At 39.0% G+C, this 16,987-nt stretch overlaps 1 protein-coding gene across 7 annotated transcripts in view; it reads right to left on the reverse strand.

The window, feature by feature from the left end:
* Positions 1-16,987, reverse strand: part of LOC107677983 (protocadherin gamma-C5-like) — a 54,347-nt gene that overhangs the window by 2,968 nt on the left and 34,392 nt on the right. For 2 of the 7 annotated variants that reach the window (XM_016473063.1, XM_016473060.1), the window contains 3 exons: positions 5,815-5,873; positions 3,970-4,023; positions 1,880-1,998 (listed from right to left, as the gene is read on the reverse strand). In XM_016473063.1, the coding sequence (XP_016328549.1) occupies positions 1,880-1,998; positions 3,970-4,023; positions 5,815-5,873 (232 nt within the window). Of the gene's footprint in view, positions 1-1,879; positions 1,999-3,969; positions 4,024-5,814; positions 5,874-7,438; positions 9,932-10,227; positions 12,939-13,535; positions 16,108-16,987 lie in introns of those variants that run through there. The other 5 variants (XM_016473064.1, XM_016473061.1, XM_016473062.1 and 2 more) reach the window with 5 other exon arrangements.

Consider the following 16,987-nt stretch of genomic DNA (forward strand, 5'->3'; position numbering starts at 1 on the left):
ATATGTTAAAGTACTGTAGATAACACTCTTGAGATTCTGTTTCTTAGAAAGACGACTGTCATCTAGGCTAGAGAACAACATCAGCACAGTGCTGTCATTCTGACTGCAGCTGCGGAGAGGCAAAAGGCTCCTTTGTCTCTTTACACTCAATTAATTTGACTCTCTAACAGTCAATAAATGGTGAGATCCATTTTACTCTGCAAGCCACTCTCTCTTCTCTTTCTTCTCTCACTCCATCCCCCTCTTTCCTTACATCATCCAGTTATTACCGGTCTTCATAATCTGTCCTTGAGTACTGATGCATCCAATACAATATGTGACCCTGGACCACAAAACCTGGGTCAAAAAAAAAAAAAAAGGGTTTTCGAAAAATATCTCTTTTGCAGTTTGTAAGGTAGCTATCCCTCAATGTAAACAGTCTGCAAAGTTGTTAATCAAAAAAGTGCATGATAAATAAAGATATTGACTCTCAAAAGAAAGAGTCGACTCAGAATCGCCTTAACGAGTCGTTATATTTTCGAATCTTTTGCCTGTTACCAATGACTCAGAATCGCCTTAACGAGTCATTACATTTTCGAATCTTCTGCCTGTTACCGATCTACGTCACTTGGTAACACATTAGCATAATCCCCGCCTGCCCACGAAATACGAACACTCTCTGTGTCGAGAAGATGCTGTGTTCCACGATACCACAGCAATAAAATTCGAACCTTTTGTTGTGCTTTCTGATAATTCGCTGTGAACCCACTGTTTCCTAAGAATGTGTCGATTAATGTAAACTGTCGTTGTTCTAATTACTTCGTTTAATAATAAAGAATGTAGTGTAGTGCACAGACTTTATAATCATTGTGAAATTTCTGTTTATTTTGCTGCACCGGCAGTTATAGGGTTAATGCGTAAGAGACGAGCGAGTTCGTTAGGCTTGTGTGCCTGTGATTTATTGGGGTCGCTACAACCCGCGACAGCAAAAACAACCGCGGACTTGGCAACACAGATGGTAGCGCTCAGTAACTTGCTCAAGCGCTCCTCTTTGTGCCAATCACAACAGGCTTGGAAAATCATGGACAAATGACTCTATGTATAAAATTACAGTGTTTTCTGACCTTAGATGCATTTAAACCTGTTGTAGGGGACTCCAACACAATATTAGGACACTTTAAAAAACCATATGACCTGCTCTTTAAGTCGCTGGGGTATATTTGTAGCAATAGCCAAAAATACATTGTATGGGTCAAAATTATAGATTTTTCTTTTATGCCAAAAATCATTAGGATAATTAGTAAAGATCACGCTCCATGAAGATATTTTGTAAATGTCCTACTGTAAATATATTAAAACTTAATTTTTGATTAGTAATATGCATTGCTAAGAACTTCATTTGAACAACTTTAAAGGTGATTTTCTCAATATTTAATTTTTTTGCACCCTCAGATTCCAGATTTTCAAATAGTTGTATCTCAGCCAAATATTGTCCTATCCTAAGAAACCATACATCAATGGAAATCTTATTTATTCAGCTTTCAGATGATGTATAAATCTCAATTTTGAAAAATTGACCCTTATGACTGGTTTTGTGGTCCAGGGTCACATATATGTGGACAGACTTCCCTGCTGTGTTTTGGATGCTGGTGGGCTGATTTGCCCCCAACGGGTTCCTTAATTAGCTTAACCAGCAAGATTATCATGAAAATTTAGCTTGTAAAGCTGATAAGCCTGAAGGATATCTCTGGCAGAGAAAATTTTCGCTTTATAAGCAAAATGTTTATCTTGTTGGCTATGCTTTTATTTCTGGTTCAAGTCTGTGCTAATGCTTTCTCCGCATTCTCTTATTTGCTCTCCTTTTACAAAAGAGGGAATAATAAGTGAGATTGAGATTCACCGTTCGCTGCTGCCATCAGAGCCTGGAGCTGTTCAGCTTCGGTAGGGGGGTTGGGCCACGGTCCTGTTCCTGCGATCACACCAGCGCTGGCACCTGCCTCATCAGGACGAGCTCCAGCCCTACATGACAGAGAACAGGGTTAGTGACTCAACATACACTCAAACACATTCATGGTGCTTTTTTCTCGCATTTTTCCTCTCACACATAAATAAGAACAGCAGCCACCACGTTTGCTAGCATAAATGTACCGAGTTTATTAGCTGAGACAGCCATTTTGTGTGACAGGGCAGGACAGTGCAGTCAGAAAATGGAGGCTAAAGTCGAAGAAGCAGTGGTAGACATGAAGTAAAAAAACAGATGCATTGATCAGAATACAGTTGTGTCTGTTTATACCATGTGGCTTGACAACAAATACACTTTGACCTTTAATCAAGTCACAATAAGCATTATTTAAAGAGATAGTTCACCCTTTTTTTTCATTGACTCACCCTCATGTTATTTCAAACCTGTATAAACTTTCTTTTTCATCTGTAAAATACTAAATAGAAAATATAGTGCCTCGCACACCCAATTCATATGCAGATGCATCAGCAGTCTAGTGTAGTCTGAAAAATAAAAATTAAAAAACACCTGCACAGTACTCAGTCTTGCATCCTTGCGAATTTTATTAGCTTAGCAACGTTTCGGTCAATTAATGTTCTTCAGGCTTATAAAACATGCGGACATATCAGCAAATGTAAAAATAACTCATTAAATGTGAGTATTTACAGTGTAGATTTTTTTTAAAGGGGTCCTATTATGCTCTTTTACAAAGTCTTGATTTTGTTTTGGGGGTGTACTAGAACAGGCTCTCATACTAGGTTGTTCGAAATTATTTTTCACATATTTTACATTATTACAACACCTCTCTCCCCAGTCTGTCATGAACGGCTCGAATAGTTCCTGTATCAAATGAAGGCCCGCCTTCTGAAATACGAAATGTGCTGTGATTGGTTAGAGTTTTTGAAAAGTGATTTCTGTTAAATAAAATATCTGCTTTTGAATTGGACTTTGAGTTTTACAACTTTGCAGATCTTTTTTTATGCTCAAACAGCAACATTACAGACTAACTAAAGTTGAAAAAGTGAAAAAGCATAATAGGACCCCTTTAAAATGATTTAATTAAACAATTATAATAAAAGTTTATAGTTTGTCCCTCAAGATATTGTCTACTCTGTTATTTTGAGGACTGTCCGTTCAAATTAAAGCTGTCAAAAATAAAAAATAATAATAATAAAAAAAAAAAGATAATCTGATAAGCTAAATGGACAAAGGATTATTATGATAATGTACATGATGCCCTTACATTAAAGTCTTTTAATGTGTTTTTCATTTGGGTAGACATTTTTGTCATTTCATAGATTTTGTTTCTTAAATGCTAAAATTTATTTGCCAAAGATGCAAGTTTGAGTAGTGTGTTGGATTTTTATTTTTATTTATTTTTTGTATTCAAATAAATCTGTGAAACGCAAAGAAGACAGGATAAAGTCATACAGGTTTGGATTGACACAAGGATGGGTTAATGATGACAGAATTATTTATTTTTTTTGGGTGAACTACCACTTTAAGTATATTTGGGTTATTACAGGCTGCTCAGTTTCAAAATGGCATGACTAAAAAGTTGATTTTTACTCTCTTTCTCTGCCCACACAAACAGATTGATAGCAGAGTCCATACATAAGGACAGAACTATTTCTCTACTCTTTAGGGACAGACTTCACAGACTTGGCTCTACAAAGTCAAAATAAATCAAATCGAAACAAACAAGTTTACTAAGCACAGGTAAACACACTGCAATGACAACCCGCAGAGCAAGATGCAACAAACAGCTATCAGCGATACACATACATCCAAAAGCCTTATCCTCAAATGAACCAACTGCATGTAATTTGTGTGCACATTTATAAGTGTAGGAACAGACTGGACAGCATGTCGCTGGAAGCTGCAGGACACATAATCTGAAAGACCTAAACACGACATTCCACTAGAAGGCTACACCAGGTGAAGTCAAACGCTACCACACACTAGCCTTCTCTTCGCCTTCACTCTACCTGGACTTCTCGTATGGAGTCCATCTCTGCTGCAGGGTGTGGAACCTGTGTTGGCTGAAACATAAGCACAGGAGCATGCAGCTGTCACTCAATCACCCTGCGTCTGACCAGAGCACATGGATGGGTGACAACGTCTTTGGGTTTCCTTTACCTTTAAACCTTACATACTCTTAAGACGTTGTGTCTCACAGGAAGTTGGTTCGCGTTTTTATCTGATGATTGCTGTCATAATATATTTTTTATGACTTTTAAATTAAATGTTCCCTCCTGGTGGAATGACCTGCCCAACTCAATCCGAGCAGCTGAGTCCTTAGCCATCTTCAAGAATCGGCTAAAAACACATCTCTTCCATCTTTAACTCACCCTCTAACTCTAGCACTCTCTATTCTAATTCTATTCTTAAAAAAAAAAAAAAACTTGTCCCTTTTAGACTTGCACTTTATTCATGTACTGAAAAGCATCTGCTAAATGACTAAATGTAAATGTAAATATATTTGGTGTATTTGCAGGGTTTTTTCCCCATATGATTTCTTTTGCAGGATATTCTTCACATGATTTGTTTTGTAGGATTTTATTTTTGCAGGACTTTATTTCTTTGGCAGAATTTCTTTACAGGGTTTATTTTTGCACGATTATAGTAAATTGTCATTGACATTTTTAATATTCATAAAATGGCGATACTGGGCTAAATATAGAGATGAAAACACTTAAGGAAGGAAAATTAGTCAAATATTTCAGACTCTATTCTAGATAATTTGGTATTTGTTGATTTTATCTATAAATATTGTTTCCTTAACTCTTCTTGCTGACTAAATAGACAGTGACCATCAAAAATGTAGGCACTCAAATATTTACAGGTAATCTCACACCTGAAGTTAACACCTAACACTGAAGGAAGGAACATTACTAAATTACTGCATTTTCTAATCTAGATATTTTGGTATTTGCAAGACTCCACCTCATGTTATCCCTGTCAGTTGCTGAAAAATGGATTAATACTTCTGTTTTTTCTTGTATCTATTGCTGTAAGGTTTTACTTGCTGGGGTTTCTAAAACCACCTTAAGTGAGCTGCAGTCTGTTCAAAATTCAGCTGCTAGAATCCTGACAAGGACCAGGACAAATGAGCACATCTCTCCAGTTTTAGAGTCATTGCACTTGCTCCCTGTCAGGTTTCGGATTGATTTTAAAATTCTTATGCTGACCTACAAGGCTTTGCATGGTTTGGCGCCACATTTTGTCACTACTCTTAACTGGTTATATTCCAAGTCGTGATCTCCGCTCCTCTGATTCTGGTCTTTTAGTGGTCCCCCTACTCGTTTACGCTCTATGGGTGATTGTGCCTTTTCTTCTTGTGCACTAAAACTCTGGAATTCTCTTCCCATTGAGATCAGACAGGCTAAGTCTTTTAGTGTTTTCAAATCTGCTCTTAAAACCCACTTTTTCAGAATAGCTTTTAAGTGATTTCTTTGTGTTATATGCATGGTGTTTATTGTTATTATTATTATTATTGCTATTATTTTTATTTTATCCCTTTTTATCTGTGTAAAGCGTTTTGAGATGTACCTTTTAAAAGCGCTATAGAAAATAAAGTTTATTATTATTATTTGTTCATTTTAGATAGTTTGCTATTATTCAACTCTGACTAAATTCTTAATATAGTGGCCACCAAAAATGTAGGCACTCAATTGTTGACAGGTAATCCCAGATTTTGTTCTTTTATTATCTCATTCCAATCAGAGAGATTAAATGAAAATTATTACAAAACAGTGTACGTAATACCACGTGGATAATCTCAAATGTATTTATAGGTTTTGCTGAACACATAAACTGAATCCAACACTCACCCGCTAGGTCCAGGCCTCTGGTTTGGGGGAAATCGCCAGTCAGCATTAGGTGGCTTTTGCTGAAAATAAGAAGAAAAGAGTTTTGTCAATACTTTTGTTTGGCATAGAGAATCATATTCACTATTGGTCCATCCTGGATCGCAGGTCCTTCCATCCTGTCATAGAAGGTTGTAGTTCTGAAACACAAATTTGAATTATTGACAGCAGAGTACAATTTGGTGCACTTCCTCTGCTTTTGCTCAGGACTGTTTTCTGAAACTTCACCTTTGCTGATACAGAAAAAATAAGTTGAGGGGAGTAGTGAGAAACAGAGCAACAAAGAAGAACATAAAGTAGAAAATAGGTTGAGGGAGAGTGTGTGTGAATAATTGAAACTTCAATCATGTTGCTGTCACGTATGAGTGCGTTTACATGAGGAGTATACTCATGTAACAAACAAAATAGCAAAACAAAATTGCTATAGGTCTGTAGCAAACAAAATATGAGCTCACCTGTAAGAGGATTATGGCTAAAATTTCAACCCATTTTGGATTTTTTCATCATTTTGTCATATTTCCTTTAGTATCCCACACAATTCTATTGCATCTCCCCACACTCAGTCGAGTCATTGTGTTGCAAGACAGCATTCAAAGCATGTGCAATATCACACTGTGATCCTACAAACTCTATTATAGATTCCACAAAGACTGTCTTCTATTCGGAACTGTATGCATACAACGGCATCCAACTGCTTCTACTTTGTAAATCATAATGACTGTAACAATCTGCCTCACCTGACTTGAGCATTTGAACACAATATTTTCAGTCATAATTCTTCTCAGATTTATACAGTTAAATTCTCTGCTGAGTCATTGGGTCTAGAAATATCTCAGATTGTGGCCTGATTCTTAATACACTTGGCATTATAGAGTGCTTAGTCCAAAAAGTGAGTCATAGTGTCTAGAGCCTTAGTCTGAATTAATGACATACACAGCATGATTTCCATCTAACTAAAAATTATTTTGAGAAATGGTGACAGTAAAATTCATACCACAAATATTTGAACAGTGTATCATTTTTTTCATTAACAGATGCAAACATTTTTTACTTAAGGACAGTAACTGCTTACACTACCCATCAAACGTTTGGCGTCAGTAAGAATTTTTGAAAGAAATTAATACTTATGTTCAGCAGGGATGCATTAAATTGGACAACAGTAACAATAAAGACATTTATAATTGTACAAAACATTTATATTTCACATATTTGTTGTTCTTTTGAACCTTCTATTCAGTTTCCACAAAAATATTAAGCAGTTCAACTGCTATCAACATTGGTAAAAATAAATGTATCTTTAGCACCAAATCAGCATATTCGAATTATTTCTAAATTATCATGTGACACTGAAGACTGGAGTAATGGCTGCCATCACATGAATACATTACATTGTAAAATATATAAAATACAAAACAGTTACTTTAAATTATAATAATATTTCACAGTATTGCCATTTTAATGTATTTTAGATTAAAAAAAAAAAAAGCCTTGGTGGGCACAGAAGACTTCTTTCTCATCTAACATTAAAGAAATCTTACTGACCTCAAACTTTTAAAAAGTAGTCTATAATATTTCCTGAAAATCTCACCTTCATGAGTGAGTGAGTGAAGAGTCTTTTTGACAGTTGCATGCCTAGAGTGCTCTGTGGGGCCTTAACAAACACAAAGTCGCTCCTGCTGGAGATAGTGGAGAAACCATGCGTGTATGTGTGTTTGTTGAAATCCCGGGAGGCCCCCACGACCTCCATGTATCTAGTAGGACCATCAGTATTTAGCTGCAGGTGGAGGTCATTGTGTTGGTGCTCACGAGGTGTGTGCTTGAAACCGAGTTTTTGCATGAGGCACATAACGTAACCATGGTGGCTTAGCCAGCGCACCACAACAAAAATGATAACCAGGAATGAGACCGTAATAATGAAGGATAATGTGATTATAAGGTACAAAGTGAGGTCAGACCCTTTTGGACTTTTTGAGGTAGAGCTTCTACGTTCAGAAGAGACATCTGAAGCTTTCTCAGCCAGGGTGATGTTAACTACCACGCTAGCGGAGAGAGAAGGCCTGCCGTTATCTTTTACAATCACAGTGAAGCTAAAAACAGACTTGCTGTCTTCTTCTGTAAGTTTACAGGCTGTACGCAGCTCCCCAGTATGTGCACCTATATGAAACATTTCAGCATCAAGCCCCGAGAAGCTGTAGAATAACCAAGCATTGTGGCCACTATCGCCATCCACGAATGTGATGCGATTAACTAGGTGTCCGATGCCGGCTGTGCTAGGTACCAAAAACTGCAGCGTCCCATCAGATGGGGGTGCAGGGTATATAAGGACAGGAGGATGATCATTCTGATCTATAATAAACACATGCACCGTAGTGTTGCAGCTTTGAGCTGGAGTTCCTCTATCAAGAACCTGCACTATGAATTGAAAAGCATTCAATTGCTCATAATCAAACTTTCTCATGGCATATATCTGCCCACTATCTGGGTTTATATATACATATGAAGACACAGACCTACCAAGAGCTTCACTCTCTAAAATTGAGAAATAAACAGTGGAATTCTCACCAACATCTGGGTCTGAGGCAGACACGGACAGAAGGGGAGCATTTGGGGCATTGTTTTCGGCTATGTCCACAGAGTAGGAAGGCTGTGAAAAGACTGGGGGGTTATCATTAACATCTGAAAGACGTAACACAAAAGATTCCTGCGAGGAACGGGGTGGGGAACCAGAGTCTGTGGCAGTCACAGCAATGGTGTATTCAGCCACGGCCTCTCTGTCCAGCAGGCCATCGGTCATTAAAGTGAAAAGCCCTTTATATGGCGAACTCATTTTGAAAGGCAACCCATAAGGGATGTGCATGCTCACATCGCCATTTTTCCCTGTGTCTTCATCTTTAACTTTGATTAGGGCAATGACAGTTCCTGAACTCACATTTTCAGAGATTACAGGAGAAACCACATTAATGCTGATGGCAGGGGTGTTGTCATTCACGTCAATAATCTCGATTTTGATGTTGCACGAGCCCTCCATGGGAGGTATTCCTTTGTCTCTAGCAAGAACAGTGACGTCATATACATTAGCGAGCTCGTGATCGACTAGTCCTTTAACTCTAATTTCACCAGTCATAGAACCCACGCTAAAGAGTTTGAACACGTTGTCAGGGGTGTATTTATCAAACGTATAAGTTATTTCACCATTTTGACCATGATCGGCATCAGAGGCATTAAGAGTTGTAACTAACGTTCTATGAGGTGAATTTTCTAAAAGCGTGATTATTTTTGTAGGATTATGAAAGTGTGGCGCGTTGTCATTGACATCTAGAACATTTATAAAAATGGCACTGTTGCCGGACTTTTCTGGACTGCCACCATCAACTGCAGTTAAAATCAGTCTAAATTCGCTCGTCTTTTCTCTGTCTAGAGGCTTGTTTAAGACTAAAATCGGGATTTTGCTTCCGTCGCTTTTAGTTTCTACTTTTAGCATAAAACAATCGTTTTGACTAAGAAAATAAGAACGCAGTGAATTCACACCCACGTCAGGGTCGTGCGCACTTTCTAAGCGGAATGTCGTGCCTGGCGCAGCCGCTTCGGAAATTTCCAAAGAAATGTTTCGACTTTGGAAGTGTGGCGCGTTGTCGTTAACATCCACAATTTCTACCGTAACGCTGTGCATTTCCAAAGGATTCTGAAGAGAAATCTGAATCCGAGTGTGACAATGTAAACTTCCTCCGCACATACTCTCTCTGTCCATTGTTTGCTTGACCACCAAAGCTCCAGATGTCAGGTCTACGTCAAAATACTTAGCATTAGATTCCGATATGATTCGCATATCTCTTAGAAGTATTATATGAACGTCCATTCCTAAATCTTTAGTCAAGTGGCCAACAATTGTTCCTGGTTTAGATTCCTCAGCTGTAGAATATAAAAGGTCCGAAGCGTGCGTTGCAAAACACAAGGAATTAAGAATAATCCAAACTGCAGCCCAGTCCAAAGGTCTCTGAAAAAGCTCTTTACTCTCCATATTCACTAGTAGCTAGAGACTCCTTCGGGGTTTTAATTCATGCATATATTAGACCCGACGAGACGTTGTTAAGTATATGAGAAACACGTTTTGTTTTGTATCCATGATCTCCACCATTTGTTCTAAGTTTCTAAACTAACAATACAGCTCTTAAGAGCAACAAGCCTGTGCGGGTCTAGGAGAAGGGTTAAAGGGGGTGGGGATAAAAACATGCGTTTCTATTGGAGGAAAGTTACTTTGCTTAGACAAAAGCGCACACGGAGCTGTCCAAGGTTCTGATAGTAGCGTCACTCTCTAAGTTACTTATAAATAATGTAGAATGTATAAATATAACTGGTTTAAATCTGAGTTTGTCTCACCTGTTGGCTCTCGAACGTCCACGCGCTGTCTGGTAATGACGCATCAAGCACGTTTAGTGTGTCTGTAAAGTTTGTGGTGCTGCTGGGTTTAACGAGGGTGAGATCACTGAATTCTGACATTGGAGAGAGATAGGAGCCAAAGGACTGACTCTGAGACATCATGTCTCCTCCCAGAACCTCCACATACTTAATGGGCCCGTCAGTGTTGAGCTGGATCTGCAGGTTTCTGTTGGGGTTCTTGTATTCAGAGTTTGTCCTCCTGATACAGCAGCTTCTACTGCCTCGTGCACATTTCACCAGTAAGATGAAAAACGTCAATAGGCACAACAAGGACACCGAAGCCAAAGAGATGATCAGATATAATGTTATTTTGCCAGTTTTCTTGTTGGGCTCGATCGTTTTCTCTCTATAGTCTGAGATGGGCTCATGAAAGCCGTCCTCTATCAATATATCCACTGTGACTGTGGTGGACTGGATCGGTTCTCCATTATCCTTTATTTCTATCAGCAGTCTCTGAGAGGAGTCATCGTGCTCTGAAACAGTGCGTTTAGTCCTCACCTCTCCCGTATGTAAATTGACACTTAACAGAGACGCGTCCGTGGCCTCCGCGAGCCTGTAGAACAGCCAGGCGTTATGACCCGAGTCCGCGTCCACTGCTGTTACCTTAGTAACGAGATGTCCTGCTTTAGCAGAACGGGGCATCCTCTGATGAGAGACAGACCCCATGGATGTGGACGGGTAAATGACAGCAGGTGCATTATCGTTATGGTCCAAAATAAACACATGAACTGTCGCGTTACTACATAAAGATGGAGAACCATGATCTTTAGCCTGAACGTTGACCTCAAACACTTTTATTTTTTCGAAGTCAAACGAATGCATGCTAAATATGCTTCCATTGTCAGAGTTTATGTACATATACGAAGATATTGGAGTATCCCAATTTTTAGGGTACTCAATAGAGTATGATACTTTACCATTTACGCCGACATCAACGTCTTGAGCAGATACTGAACAGATAATAGAGCCTGGAGTGTTATTTTCTTTTACGTACACATAATACACGTTTTCAGAAAACTTTGGAGCATTGTCGTTAACATCAAGAATTTTAACTGGAATTATTGTTTTGCTACTTAAAGGGGGCGAGCCTGAGTCAAATGCAGTGATTTCCACGTTATACTCAGGGAACGTTTCGCGGTCTAAAACACCGTTTGTAACCAACGAATATTCGTTTGAGAAAGATGGTTTTAAAATAAACGGAAGGTCAGACAGTGTCTGCAGACTGACTTTTCCATTGTCACCAGAGTCGATGTCCCTTGCGCTTATTAACGCTACAACTGTCCCGCTAGGCGCGTCCTCGCGCACAGGGCTCGGTTTAGACGTAAGCAGTATCTGCGGTGTGTTGTCGTTAATATCCGAGACTTCTATTTTAACTGTGCAATGGCCCTCCATTTCGGGGACACCTCTGTCTCTAGCTCTTATCTCAATGTTGTACATAGGAGTGGTTTCATAGTCCAACTCTCCGTTTAGAATAACTTCCCCGGTATTCTCATCAACGTGAAATAACGAGCACAACGCATCAGAAGTGTGCTCTCCTAAGGAATATTTTATTTCTCCATTAGGACCTTCGTCCAAGTCTTTTGCTTCAACTTTAAGAATGTTCGTGCCCTTTTTAGTGTTTTCAGAAATAGCCGCTTTGTAAAAAAATTTCTCAAATACGGGATTGTTGTCATTGATATCCAAAACAGTGACATTAATTTGAGACGTTCCTGATCTAAACGGGTTCCCTCCGTCTAAGGCAGTTAACATCAGCTGATGAATCGGTTTCTTCTCGCGATCCAGAGGTTTCTCGAGTACTAATTCAGGTACCTTTCGCCCATCTCCAAGATCTTTTATTTTTAAACTGAAACATTCGTCTTTACTCAAAGTGTACGTTTTTAAAGAGTTACTGCCTACATCTGGGTCTACTGCGCTCTCTAAAGGAAAGCGCATGCCAGGGACAGTGGATTCTGCTATTTTTAAAACACTGTCCATCGACTGAAAATGCGGATAATTGTCATTAATATCCTGTATGTCGACTTCCACTCTGTAAAGTTGTAAAGGATCCTCAATAACGATTTGCAGAGGCAACAGACAATTTGCGTTTTCTCCACAAAGGATCTCTCTGTCGATTCTCTCATTAACCACAATCTCTCCTCTTCGTAAATCCACGCTGAAATACTGCTTACCTGATTCAGAAGCTATTCGCAACTTACGGTCATACAGCTCAGATATTTTCAAACCTAAATCTTTTGCAATATTTCCAACAACAGCGCCCACATTTAATTCCTCGGGAATTGAGTAGCGAGTCTGTCCTTCCGTCGTACTCCACAAAAGAAGAAAGAGAAAAAAGAAGAGCAAATAATGCCTCCACCATCTGAATGCCACCCTCTTTGTCATTTTGATTTTATATCCAGACTATTCACCGTTCTAATAAAAACTAGGGATCACACCACGAAGACAATTTCGCTTGTCCATTTTGTCTCAAAAATATGTTAGAATCCATTTTATCGGAGAGATTATAGCATCCCTCCTCTCCGCTTGCACTGAACGTTGTAATGTCAGTGGGGGAGGGAGTAGATCTCTTTGTACAATTTTGCATGTGATTGGTGCAGAGAACAATCACAATAACCAGTAGCAAGAGAACTGCCTCTTAAAGGCGCAGCATCAGCACCTGCTGTCAAACTCACACCAAAGAACCTTGCAATAGAAGAGTATGATATATCATGGGTCATATTTTATTTGTGCTTTTTGCATAATTTTGTACAATTTAATTTATTTTAATATTAATTAAATAATTAAATAATTCTGAATTCTTTCGTATATAAGATGTGATGCTGATTATTATTATTATTGTTGTTGTTGTTTTTGTTATTATTATGTGTAAAAGTATAAAGTGAAATGACTATATATATATATATATATATATATATATTAGTTATTTCGTGTGTGTGTGTGTGTGTGTGTGTGTGTGTTCTCTTGTTGTTGTTTTTGTTATTATTATGTGTAAAAGTATAAAGTGAAATGACTATATATATATATATATATATATATATATTAGTCATTTCACAGAGGCCTATAACTCATATATAGCACATATACTAACATAGCTCACCTTTCTATTTGAGGAACGTTACTTTGCTCTGACGAAAGCACACGTGTGGTGCTGTCCAAGGTACTGGAAGTACCGGCACTCTTATCACCGTTATACGTATAAATAGTATACAGTGTATATAAATATTAACGTTTTAAATCTGAGTTTGTCTCACCTGTTGGCTCTCAAACGTCCACGCGCTGTCTGGAAATGACGCATCAAGCACGTTTAGTGTGTCTGTAAAGTTTGTGGTGCTGCTGGGTTTAACGAGAGTGAGATCACTGAATTCTGACATTGGAGAGAGATAGGAGCCAAAGGACTGACTCTGAGACATCATGTCTCCTCCCAGAACCTCCACATACTTAATGGGCCCGTCAGTGTTGAGCTGGATCTGCAGGTTTCTGTTGGGGTTCTTGTATTCAGAGTTTGTCCTCCTGATACAGCAGCTTCTACTGCCTCGTGCACATTTCACCAGTAAGATGAAACATGTCAAAAGACACAACAAGGACACGGAAGCCACAGAGATGATCAGATATAAAGTAATTTTGCCAGTTTTCTTTTTGGGCTCGATAGTTTTCTCTCTATAGTCTGAGATGGGCTCATGAAAGCCGTCCTCTATCAATATATCCACTGTGACTGTGGTGGACTGGATCGGTTCTCCATTATCCTTTATTTCTATCAGCAGTCTCTGAGAGGAGTCATCGTGCTCTGAAACAGCGCGTTTAGTCCTCACCTCTCCCGTATGTAAATTGACACTGAACAGAGACGCGTCCGTGGCCTCTGCGAGCCTGTAGAACAGCCAGGCGTTATGACCCGAGTCCGCGTCCACTGCTGTTACCTTAGTAACGAGATGTCCTGCTTTAGCAGAACGGGGCATCCTCTGATGAGAGACAGACCCCATGGATGTGGACGGGTAAATGACAGCAGGTGCATTATCATTATGGTCCGAAATAAACACATGAACTGTTGCATTGCTACTCAGAGGTGGAGAGCCATGATCTTTAGCCTGCACTACAATGCTGAGCAGTTTCACTTTCTCATAATCAAAAGAGCTCATGCTGTAAATAGTTCCGTTCTCAGAGTTGATATAAAAATAAAATGATGCTGGAAACGGATTTGAACTTAAATCCAGAACTGAATAAGTGAGTACAGCATTTTTGTCCCGGTCAATATCAGTCGCAGATACAGAAAACAATGAAACACCAGCCAGATTATTTTCGTTTATGTAAACATTATATGAGGACTGTGAGAATAGTGGAGGGTTGTCATTCACGTCAAGTACTTTAACATTTACCGTCTTCATAGTTTTTAAAGGTGGAACACCAGAGTCCATAGCCAGTATTTCTACATTATATTCAGAATGAACCTCGCGGTCTAATAATGAGTCAGTTATTAGTGAATAATGATTATGAAAAGGTTTTAATTTAAAAAGAACATCTGGAGAGACAGTTAGCTCTACTTTGCCGTTAATACCGGAGTCCAAGTCTTTGACGGTAATCAGAGCCACTACAGTTCCCACCGTTGCATTTTCAGGCACAGGGCTCGGTAAAGATGTCAGTATAATCTCTGGAGGATTGTCATTCTCATCTATGATATCTATTTGAACCGACGACTGTCCCTCGAGCTCTGGATTCCCTTTGTCTTTAGCACACACATCAAACGTATACATTTGTTTAGTCTCGTAATCTAGTTTTCCAATAACTGTGATTTCACCGGTTTCAGCGTTCACACTAAAAACATTTCTTACATGTTCAGGTGTATGCGCACTAAATAAATACTGTATTTCACCATTTGGACCTTCATCTAAATCGGTCGCTTTTATTTTGATCATACTTGAACCAGAAACGGCGCTTTCCAGAACAGATGCTTTGTATGCAGCAACTTCAAACTGTGGTTCGTTGTCGTTGATGTCTTGGACAATTATTTGCAATACAAACGTGCCAGACTTGACTGGGTTACCGCCATCCAGGGCTGTTAAAACAAGATTATGTATAGACTGTTTCTCCCTGTCTAAATTTTTTTCAATCACAAGTTCTGATACTACTCTTCCATCTTTTAGAGTTTTTACATTAAGACGGAAAAAATTGTTACTGCTAAGTGAGTAAGTCTTTAAGCTGTTGCTGCCAACATCGAGGTCATCAGCACTTTCAAGGGTAAATCGTGCCCCTGGAGCAATCAATTCAGGTATTTTTAATGTGGCATTTTTATTATGGAAAATTGGTGCATTATCATTAATGTCTTGTATTTCTATCTCTACGCTATATAACTGTAATGGATTCTCAATAACGATCTGCAGTGGCATTAGACAATTGGCGCTTTGTCCACAGAGCGTCTCTCTGTCTATTCTGCCATTAACTACCAGATCACCCTTCCCTGAATCCACACTAAAATACTGTTTATTCGACTCCGATGCTATTCGTAACTTACGCTCGGCGATATCTGAGATGTCAAAACCAAGATCCTTCGCGATATTCCCAACGATAGATCCTTCCTTTAACTCTTCGGGTATTGTGTAGCGAATCTGAGCTCCAATTGTATTCCACAGTAGAGAGAACGCGAACAGCCAAAGCGCTGCCCATTTCCACCCTCCGATCCTCCTCATTTCTCTGCCGCGTTTGTTATTCCCATTTACAAATCTTCATTTTACATGCTTATAAAAACCGAATGTTATTTTCCATTTTCAAATAAACGTGTACTCAGCCCGTTCTCGTTGTGGTGATCAGCCTCATGAAGCTTTCATGTTTTCTCTCGCTCTACAGCTCTAATCATTGTACTCCTCCTCTGGCTGGGGGAGGGAGTAGATCTCTTTGTACGGTCTGAAGCAGGATTGGTACAGGGCTCAACGCTCACTCATCCAATAGATGCTTTGCTGTTTCTTAAAGGCAAAACCAGCCGTCTGTTGTTTGTGTTACGGCATCTAGTGGACAACTATGCTCTAAAATATGCAATGCAGTGAGTCTGAGACTTTTCTCATCTGCTTAGAGGGGAAGATGCTTCTGCATGCAAAACAACTTACGAGTAACATGGTATTAGCATTTGAACATTACAGGTACAGGCAAGTGTAATTTAGTTGTTCTTAAAATTCAGTGGGAAAGAGCCTTAACGAAAAACCACATGGATTTCACATGTGCAGTTACGTTAAAATCACATGTGAAAAATATGGAACACAAATTGACATCATGAAAATGTTCCAAACCTACGTTTCTCATGTGCAAAGCACATGCTTCACATGTAATTGTAGCATGTGATTGCACATGTGAAATGCATGTAGTTTTCAGTAAGGGAATTATTAGCAGAACCGCCGCTCCCTATACGCAGAGTACGCAGTTTGCGTAGGGCACCAACTCCCAGGGGGGCACCATACCAGTTGCTCAAAAAAACTTTCGTTCTATATAAAATTAACATATACATAAATAAAAATCTAAAGATGAACATATATATATATATATATATATATATATATATATATAAAACATACATTTTACGGTGAACGCAGTAGGCTAAGCACACGTGACGAGCCATTCCCGCATCCGCGCCCGCGACTGCTGGCACCTCATTAAAATTTTTTTTTTTTTTAAACTCGCACCTCATGTTTGCGGCCGAATGCAAATGATTATAATTGATGGA

The sequence above is a fragment of the Sinocyclocheilus anshuiensis genome, unplaced genomic scaffold, assembly GCF_001515605.1.
Source record: "Sinocyclocheilus anshuiensis isolate Anshui unplaced genomic scaffold, SAMN03320099.WGS_v1.1 scaffold260, whole genome shotgun sequence".
NCBI lineage: Eukaryota > Metazoa > Chordata > Actinopteri > Cypriniformes > Cyprinidae > Sinocyclocheilus > Sinocyclocheilus anshuiensis.